This window comes from Monodon monoceros, unplaced genomic scaffold (assembly GCF_005190385.1).
Source record: "Monodon monoceros isolate NGI ecotype Baffin Bay Population unplaced genomic scaffold, NGI_Narwhal_1 Super_Scaffold_9, whole genome shotgun sequence".
Lineage (NCBI taxonomy): Eukaryota > Metazoa > Chordata > Mammalia > Artiodactyla > Monodontidae > Monodon > Monodon monoceros.
This window is the reverse complement of record NW_021703786.1, coordinates 50,193,665-50,204,092: the sequence shown is the minus strand read 5'-3', so window position 1 is coordinate 50,204,092 and position 10,428 is coordinate 50,193,665. Positions and strand designations below refer to the sequence as shown.

At 46.5% G+C, this 10,428-nt stretch overlaps 1 protein-coding gene across 4 annotated transcripts in view; it reads right to left on the bottom strand.

The window, feature by feature from the left end:
• The window catches only part of SMG6 (SMG6 nonsense mediated mRNA decay factor), a 235,198-nt gene that overhangs the window by 135,088 nt on the left and 89,682 nt on the right, over positions 1–10,428 (bottom strand). For all 4 annotated transcript variants that reach the window (XM_029211343.1, XM_029211341.1, XM_029211344.1 and 1 more), the window contains one exon: positions 1,764–1,880. In XM_029211343.1, coding sequence (XP_029067176.1) covers positions 1,764–1,880 — 117 coding nt within the window. The remainder of the gene's footprint in view (positions 1–1,763; positions 1,881–10,428) is intronic.

Sequence of the window (10,428 nt, the reverse complement as noted above, 5' to 3'; positions counted from 1 at the left end):
AGGGCTTCCCTGGTGGCGCAGTGGTTGAGAGTCCGCCTGCCGATGCAGGGGACGCAGGTTCGTGCCCCGGTCCGGGAAGATCCCACATGCCGCGGAGCGACTGGGCCCGTGAGCCATGGCTGCTGAGCCTGCGCGTCCGGAGCCTGTGCTCCGCAACGGGATAGGCCGCAGCGGTGAGAGGCCCACGTACCGCAAAAAAAAAACAAAAAACAAAAAAAACAAAAACTAAAAATAGAATTACCATATGACCCAGCAATCCCACTACTGGGCATATTCCCAGAGAAAACCATAATTCAAAAAGACACATGCGGGCTTTCCTGGTGGTGCAGTGGTTAAGAATCTGCCTGTCAATGCAAGGGACACGGGTTTGAGCCCTGGCCCAGGAAGATCCCACATGCTGCGGAGCAACTAAGCCTGTGCACCACAACTACTGAGCCTGAGCTCTAGACCCCGCGAGCCACAACTACTGAGCCCACGTGCCACAACTACTGAAGCCTGCGCGCCTAGAGCCCGTGCTCCGCAACAAGAGAAGCCACAACAATGAGAAGTTGGCACACCGCAACAAAGAGCAGCCCCCGCTCACCGCAACTAGAGAAAGCCTGTGCACAGCAACGAAGATCCAACACAGCCAAAAGCCAAAAATAAAATATATAATTTATACATATAAACAAAAAAGACACATGCACCCCAGTGTTCATTGCAGCACTATTGACAATAGCCAGGACATGGAAGCAACCTAAATGCCCATCGAGAGACGAATGGATAAAGAAGATGTGGTACATATATACAATGGAATATTACTGAGCCATAAAAAGGAACGGAATTGGGTCATTTGTAGAGACCTGGATGGATGTAGAGGCTGTCATACAGAGTGAAGTAAGTCAGAAAGAGAAAAACAAATATCGTGTATTAACGCATATATGTGGAACCTGGAAAAATGGTACAGATGAACCAGTTTGCAGGGCAGAAATAGACACACAGATGTAGAGAACAAACGTATGGACACCAAGGGGGAGAAAGTGGAGGTGGGGGGTGGTGGTGGTGGTGGGATGAAATGGGAGATTGGGATTGACATGTATACACTGATGTGTATAAAATGGATAACTAATAAGGACCTGCTGTATAAAAAAATTAATTAGATTAAATTTAAAAATTTTAAAAAAAAAAGCTGATGTGGCAGGGAAACAACAGACGGGGCTCACCACTCATCAAAACTAATCCAGAAGCTGAAAGAAAGGTACACCCTTCAGACCTACCTCACACGGCTCAGCAATCAGGCTTGGAATTCTAAGGGCAGCCTTAACGGATAAGGGGACACTGCTCAAAGGGCTAAAAAGAACCCCTGCTCTGGTCCAGTGAGTCTACCGAGATGGCTGGTCCACAGTGGTTATAGCCCCCACCAGGTACCTGACAAACAGGGACATACAGATAGAGGGGAAAACCAAAACATGGATTATGAACACCAAGGGAAACTCATTTTTCTTTCTTTCTTTTTTTTTTTAAGTTGCAGGAACATGCAGTAGTTCAGAGGTACACTGAAAATCCTAACTATTAAAGGTGAAAAGAGAGTGGAGGAAAGACGCTTCCTCTCCTTTCTACAAGGAGGAAAGAGGGCCATAGAGGAAATGGGACTAGTTAGGTGGGCAAAAGAAAGCCTGGAGTAGAGGGAGAAGACGCAGAGAAAGCAGCATGGCATTCTGAGCTTGTCTGGGCAGGACCCAGGAGCTGGGACGTCCACCAGTCAGGGCCCCTCATCTGCTTACCTTTGGCTGATTCCTTCAGTAAGTCGGTGCAGCGCTGCACCAGGAGAGAAAACATGGCCAGGCCCAGGGCTGCGGCTTGCTCCTGGATCACAGAGCGACACTCCTCCGAGAAGCAGTCTGAGCAGGAGCAAAGGGAAGTCCATCAGTATCCTGGGGGCCAAGGGCTCCTCTTCCCTACCTTACTAGGTGCAAGTCCTTGCTTGTATCACCGAGCTCCTTGCCCTTCATCTAAGACTGGTGTTGTAATATTCCCTCTCTCAAAGGGTAGTCGAAAGGCTAAATAAAGTAATGCACGTGAAGCACTTACCACGATGACCGGCCTGTGGGTAAGCACTCAATAAGGTTATTATAAGGCTCACTTGTGTAAATTCTGTATCACATCACTTCCCCAGGATCAGTTACCCCAAGGTGAGCAGCCTGAGCCACACCTGCATGCTCTCTGCCTTTAGCTGCCTGCTGAGGATGTGAAGCAACAGCAACAAGAAGTCATATTTAACTAACTCAGTCTCTCTAATGTATACATGGCGGGAATACAATCACCAATTAAGATCAGAAAAATACACATTTAAAAGTTATCTTCTTGAATCACCAAGCTTTGGTTCCATCCTTACCTTCTCTCTGTTTCTCCTCCTCAGAGAACACACATGAAACAAATAACCTATTTTCACCACATGAGTTAACTTTATATAGGACAGTGCATGGCACATAATAAGCACTTAATCAGTGTTAGCTTTAATTTTCACAAGTTCTCTCCCCTAGGGCTAAGAAATAAATCTGGTTTCCAGTACTAGCACCCTATCCCCCTCACTCTCTCAGCCTGCCCAACTTCCCTCTGGCTGCAGGTCAGGGAAAGGAGCCACCTTGGTGGTGGCCAGGGCTATTCTTTAGCGGGAGCTACATACACACCTTCAAACCACTGCCTGTACCTGCCCCTTGTCCGTGGCCCTCCCTGATAGGCACATCATCCAGACTTGAGAGAAACAGGCGACAAACAGAAGGCAGCAGTCCAGCCTGCAGCCTCAGCGCAGGAGACACCCTATACGCACAGGAGACGGACTCAGCGGCCAGGCTCGCTTGCTTTGGCAGCAGCTGATCTGTTAATTCCTTCTGCCTGAATACAGGAGAACTCCCAGAATCTCCAGGTGTTAAAAGGATAATTAGCCACATGTTTGATCTCTGTCCCTGCTTGCATTTTAACCTCAGTAGCCAAGGGGGAGCCCTCCTGCCTCTCCCCTCATTGATACTCATCTTTCCAGTGGGGCCTAATTGAAGTCTTTACTCCAGGAGATGCTACACAACCACAGTTATTCCTAACCGTCTTGGCCACAGGAGCAAACATGACTGGAGTATGCAAAGCCAGCCCCAAACCACTTCAGAAAGCCCTGGGGGTGAGTAGGAACGGGCTGCTGTTCAGAAGGTCCCAACATATGAATAGCATCAGTGTAGCAACTCTTCCATAGTGGCTTTCCAACCATCTTTCCAGATGCCCAGTGGTCCCAAATGTCACCCTCTAACTTTCCAGTTCAACTGTGGCAGGCAGTAAGGAAGTGGTAACAATCCACGTGATTAGAATAGATCACCAGTCTCATTCTTCTTCCGGTAAGGCCCTAAACCTGTGCTAGAGAGACAAAAAACAAGCATCTAGGAACAAAGCGGAGGGAGGATGGAAAGTAGGGAAGGGGAAGATGTGTAAGCCATCCCAAGGAAAAGTTGCCAACTTCTCTCCTCCACCCTTACTATAGGCAACAGGACTGTCTGTACCACCCCAGCTCAGCCCAGGCCCCTGCCAAGCACTGCCAGCAGCCTGCCTCTAATTAGCAACAAATCCCAGAATGGGAGAATAAGTCCGTAACAGAGGGAACTAGGAGAGGAGGAGTAGAGGCCACATCCTGGTAGTTGACACACTGAGTACACATTAGTGTCCCCTCATCAACTGGGCATCTTAGGCAGAAGTTACCTGCACATAGAAGGCCCTCAGAAGGGATGGAGGCGGGTATCTTAGCTCCAAGGACTGGCAGAAGCCCAAGACTACAAGAAGACACTCATCAGCCTCGATAAGGATAAGATGGGGCAAAGGGAGGTTACTTTCACCAAGACCATTTCTATTTTTATGATGAACATCAACCTCAGGTTAGACTCCTTCTCAGAGTGCACAGGGCGAGGGCTCAAGGGGGAGAACTAACTGCTTAAGAACAATGACACTGAGGCCTCTGGGGAGTCCCGGCTGGCTCCTTTTTAAAGTTTCTTGCAATAAGGTCTGGGGACCAGGTGGGGAAGCGACAACTGGAGCCTCTCAGCTGTGTCTGGAAGGGCTCAACTACCTCTCAGGGCAGCAGCTAAAAGGTAGCTTCATGACTGCTCTGCTCTTGGCCATGGTTATGTCACCTCAACCCTTCACCCACCCACCCCCACCCCTCCATCTCCCCAGGAAGGGCCTGACAGCACTCCCTGCTGTGTTCTGGTTTGACTGATGGGGAGGTACAAATCAGTAAGCTGTTCTGCTCTGATCAAGCAGGTGGTGATATCACAGCTATCTGGGGGTCAGAATGCCTGGGTCTCCGTCAGCTCTTCATGCAGAGCACTTTCTGGAAGGCCTGCCCTCCTCCAAGGCTCAGTGGTACCACAGGCACTGAGCATCTACAGTGTCCTTGACCCTGTGCTGAAGAACAAAGCTACAAATAAGACAGGATCCCTGCAATCTTAGGACCTCGCAAACGGTTTATTTACCCCCAGTAACCATGGCAACTCAGACCCAGTGCCTCCAGGGAGAAATGTATTAAGTGCTATGGTATCTTCAGGAGGTGCTCTGTGCTTCACTTAAGCTTCTGTGGACTGAAAGCTATAAGATGCCAGTCCTTGGGACGTACCCACGCTTATGCAAGTGGGTAGTAAAACAGCATCCAGATTCCCAGGTCCGCCCACTCTAGGGTTAGGAAACTGGTCCCCGTCTTACAGATGCCCGTATATATCCTTAGAGCGGGCTGGGCCAGGCCAGCACGTGATGTGGGGTGGGGAAGGAAAAAGCATTGTTCGCCTTGGTATTTGCCTGGGTTCCTCTGGCTTTGTGTCAGGTAGCTGGAGCCTGACATGAACTGAGGAACTCATTAACATTGTGAAACAGCCTTTTCCCTTCTTTCCAAAAGCAGGCTTGCTCAAGGGTGTAGGGGGATGGTTCTGGCTAAGGAAGTCAGATGGAAATATTTCTTACCAAGAAAGTCACCTGAAGTCTGAACTTGGTTCTGCCCCTTCCCACGTGCTCTCAGATGGGCAGGTGACCACATCTCCCACTATTCCTCTGGCCAAATACCTGCTCAAGCAGGAACACTCTTCCCGCTCCTATGTAACAGGGAGACCGTCTCATTTTTCTGAGAACATATTCATGGAAAACATAAACCAACTGTCGTCAAAGTTGTATGAAATCAGGAAATGGAGCGGCCGGGAGAAGGCTGCCATGTGGCCGGATGTTATGTATTTCTAATTAGTGCTATACATCTTTCAACAGCAAGTGTCCTTCTGCTGGGAAACACAACACACTGCCCTTGTTATTGTAACTGTCAGAGAAGTGCTTAAACAGATAATCTCCAGGAAAAGTGATAAACACGTCCCCTCTCCCACCAGTGTGTGCGCGACGGTGCTGCCAAAGCAAAGCTGTGCTTGACGGCTCCAGGATGGCAGAGCGTCCTCCTGCAGGAAATGGGAGCAAGGCAGGAGGGGGGAGAGGGAAGAGGACGGCAGGAGAGGCAGGCCCACCTGCCCGGAACCACCGAGCCCAGCCAAGGGACAGTGGTTCAGAACCATTGCTTCTGATCAACGCCTGGGTCACGGAGAGATCTGGAGGACACCAAATCAGTAGGGACGAGGTTTGCCGGGTCACAGAGAAACCTGGCAGCAATGGAACAAGCAGGGTTCGCCTGGTGCACACAGCCAACTTCCTAGCAAGAGAATGAGAAGAGTAATGAAGGGAAGACACAGGATGGATGACACATAAGTCTGCTACCCTGACAGCCGCAGAAGGCATCCAGAAGGCACTGGGGTCCACTCGCCACTCCAGCAGAGAGAACCAACCATTTGCTCAGCTGCTTCACTAATAGCCGGAGAAAAATGCAGGCAAGACCACTTATTCACTGATTCCGTCCCCACCGGCTCCTCCCAGAGAGAGGAAATGAATGGTCAGTCACCTCCAAACTAACACCACCTGGAGGCGATTTGTTGGCTCTTATCTTTCAGACATGAGGCTGCTTTTCTCATGAGTCAGTCACCAGTCAGACACAGAGCTGGCAGTGTTCCTGAGCAGCCCACCAAAACCTCCTTGTCTACAGGAAGTGGGCAGTGAGAGCATCTTTCGACTGCTGCTGTGTGAGCCACAGAGTTCCCTGTGGCAGCTGCTGGCTGAAAGGGAGGTGGAAGAAGCAGTCGTTTCATAGGAACCATACAAAAATCTCACAGCAAAAGCAGAGATGTCCAGGCCATCAGGGCATCATTTTATTGCCCAAGGAGGAGAATGAATGAGTCAGAAAAATCATGCACCAATACACCCAAGCAAATTATTCATGCACAATGGCAGAACACAGGCTGACTGGGTGGAAGGCAATCCATGACATATCCCTGAACAACGTACGTCTGAGACAAGACAAAGGAACATGGAAGGTAATGTTTCTTCCCTAAGAGCCCCTACTCCTTTTGGATTTTCTAGGATTATAAAACTCTGACTTCTTCTAGCGGGTAGATGCCGGGGCAAAGGAAATCCCAACCTCCTAACAAAGTGACCTCTCCGACTAATTCCAAAGTTGTTTATTTAGCCCAATTGTGGAGGATGTAAAGGAAAACAGGATACTGTCCATGAGAAGATGATATTCTAATGAGGAAGACAGGAAGAATACACAAACACCCAAATAGCTGTAATTCAAGACAATGTATTATTACATGCCACAGGAAGGTGGAAATAAGATGCTTTCTCTCACCAGAAGGAAAGAAAATCATTTCTAGCTCGTGTATATCAGGGAAGGTTTCACAGAAGAGAGCACTTCTGAGCAGGGCTGCAAAAGATGAACTGGGCAGGATGAAGGAGGGATTGAGCGTGCTAAAGAGGCACGCAGGTAGGGACACACCAGGCATGTACCCAGACGGCAAGCACCGTACTCGGCACATGGTAAAACAGGGACCACAAAGCATAGGGCTTGCGACGCCACAGCAAGGAACACAGGCTTGACCCAACAGGCAGCGAGAAGGGCCCTCGCTCACAGTTCCTGAGTGAAGGCAGAGGTGAGTATTTTATGAAGATTAATCCAGTTAAAGCATTCAGGACAGATTAGCATAGCTGGAAAAAAAGTAACAGGGAGGCAAACTGGTTGGGAAGCTAAGAGGACATGAACTTGTTTGAATTAAGAGGAATTACATGTAGAGCACTTCATAAACTTTATAATGCCAAATAAATTTAACATCTTTCTTATAAGAGGTGGGAGAGGGAATGGAGGAAAGGAGTGCACAGATGTGAGAAATGCTGCAGAAGGAAAATCAAGAGAAGAGAAGGTGGAGATGATGTGGGGGAGGGAAGGGCTCTCACTGATAATCTCAGCAAGTTCCAGAGGATCCTGAGACCTCAAAAAGGGTAACACCCACCAAACGAGATCCAGGAAAGGGGTAGAAATGTGGGAATGCAGAACACCTGGAGAGAGGGAGGAGTCCCCAGGCTCCCGCCCACTTGGCTCTGGGCCAGTCCTGTCTTTCCAGAACAAAGACACTTCAGGGGGTCAGAAATACTTGAGGAAGACCTTGCAGAAGGAGGCCTGGGAAGTCTGAACTGGTTCTCCCTGTGGAAGCCATTAGATATTCAGCACTTCATTTGTTTCCAATTCTTGTATGAGTGCAGCTCCAGGCTGTGGGGTGAGAGGCTCCTCTCTGACGTAATCAGGAAGCAGCTGCAAAATTAAGGAATCCCTCATGACATCATAAAAAGGGTCGATGGTTTACTGGGGAAAGTATAAAAATTAATTACATATTCCCACATGACTCCCCTCCCCTAAATCTGTACACACCCCCTCCCACCCCCACACATTCTCTCATCAACAACACCCAGAAGCCACCTTGATGAACAGGGTACAAAAGGGCAAACAAAACCCAGGAAGAAAAAGTTCTTTGATGCACCCACTGTCCGCACCACACATTTGGAACTTAACAAGTGATGCCTAGTCCTGGAATTTTTATACATATAACATGTTTCCTCAACAAAATTATAAGCCCCTTGAGGACAAGAGCTATGTCAAGACTTCACATCTTTGAAAATTAGCACCATGAAGGGGTTCAAGAAACATTTGCTGCTCTTAACAGCAGGTACACTTGCCTCTCCATTTGTGGATCATAAATGATGATTCCACTGTGGCCAGAAATAATAACTAAGATATAGGGAGAGCTGTGTTAGACACAGAGCATTCATATATATATATTATCTCAGAGCTTTACAAAAGATTTGCACAGGAGGTGTTATTCTCCCTTTCTGACAGTTGAGAAAATAGGCTCAGAGAAGTTAAATGACTTGCCCTAGGTCACAAAGTCAGTTAAGTGTCAGAGATGGGATTTGAATCCAAGTCTGTCTGCTCTTACACCTACACTGTTTCCATACCTGGTGTTTTTGTTTTTTTGTTTTTGGCCATGCTGCGCGGCTTCCAGGATCTTGGTTCCCTGACCAGGGAGTGAACCTGGGCCCTCGGCACTGGACCACCAGGGAATTCTCCATACCCGGTTTTCAAACGCCTGTGATTCAAGTTTCAAACTCCAACTCCTCCTCTCTCCTTTGCCATGAACATGAAAACCTCACACCACTCCACAGTTCTGCACAAAAAGCTCTGAGATAACTGTGTGGCGACTGAAATTAAAAACACAGTATTGCCAAAGAAAATGAAATACTTAGGTGTAAATCTAACAAAATACGAATGGGATCCTATGCTGAAAATTACAAGTGTTGATGAAAGAAATAAAAGATGACCCAAAATAATTGTAGAGACTTACCATGTTCATGGATTGGAAGAATCAATATAACAGAGATGTCAATTCTTCCCACAAAGATTTAAAGGTTTAGCACAATTACTATCAGAATCTCAGCAAAATTTTTTTGTAGACGAAAACAAGCTTATTCTAAAGTTTATGTGGAAAGGCAAAGGACCTAGAACAGATAAAACAACTGTGCAAAAGAACAAAGTGGGAGGAATTATCGCTCCCGATGTTAAGTCAAACAAAGAAGGATAGCCTTTTCAACAAATATTTGCTCGAGCAATTAGATATCCACAAACAAACAAAGAACCTTGACCTAAATCTCACACGTTATACAAAAATTAACTGAAAATGGATCAAAGACTTACATGTAAAACATAAGAGTATAAAACTTTTAGACAAAAAATAGAAAAAAATCATCAGGATCTAGGACTAAGTGAAGAATTCTTGGACTTGATGCAAAAAGCACAATCTATAAAAGGAAAACTGGTATGCTAGACCTCATAAAAATTAAAATCTTTCGCTCTGTAAGAGGATGAAAAAGCAAATTATAGACTAGGAAAATGTATTTGCAAACTACATATCTTGCACAGGACTAGTATCTAGACTATATTAAGAACTCTCAAAACTCACCAGTAAAGAAAACAAACAGTCCAATTAGAAAATGGGCAAAAAGGATATTTTTTTTTACCAAAAAGGATATACAGGTGAAATATAAGCACATGAAAAGATGTTCAATAGCATTAGCCATTAGGGAAATCAAAGTTAAAACTACGGTGTTAAAATTACTTATCAGGGGCTTCCCTGGTGGCGCAGTGGTTAAGAATCCGCCTGCCAATGCAGGGGACACGGGTTCAAGCCCTGGTCCGGGAAGATCCCACGTGCCGCGGAGCAACTAAGCCTGTGCGCCACGACTATAGAGCCTGTGCTCTAGAGCCTGCGAGCCACAACTACTGAGCCTGTGTGCCACAACTACTGAAGCCTGCACGCCTAGAGCCCGTGCCCTGCAACAAGAGAAGCCAGTGCAACGAGAAGCCCACGCACCACAACGAAGAGTAGTCCCCGCTCGCCGCAACTACAGAAAGCCCGCGTGCAGCAATGAAGACCCAATGCAGCCAAAAATAAATAAATAAAATAAATTTGTTTTAAAAAAACACAAAAAACTACTTATCAGAATGGCTAAAACAAAAAATAGTAACAACACCAAAAAACTGATGAGGATGCAGAGAAATTGGATCATACGTACCTAGCGGATTGGAATATAAAATGGTACAGCCACTCTGAAAAACCGTTTGGCAGTTCCTTCTAAAGCTAATAATGCACTTATGATATGACTCAGCAATTATACTCCTGGGCATTTATCCCAGAGAAATAAAAACTTATGTTTGCACAAAAACCTGTATGCTAATGTTTATAGCAGCTTTATTGATAATAGCTTAAAACTGGAAACAACCCAGATGTTCTTCACTGGATGAATGGTTAAACAAACTGTGGAACATCCATACTATGGAATACTACTCAGCCATAAAAAGAAAAGAACAACTGGTACACGCAATAACTTGGACAGACCGTCAGGGAATTATGCTGAGTGAAAACAGCTGATTTCAAAAGGTTACAGGCTATATGATCTCATTTATATAATATTCTTGAAATAATGTAATTATAGAGATGGAAAACA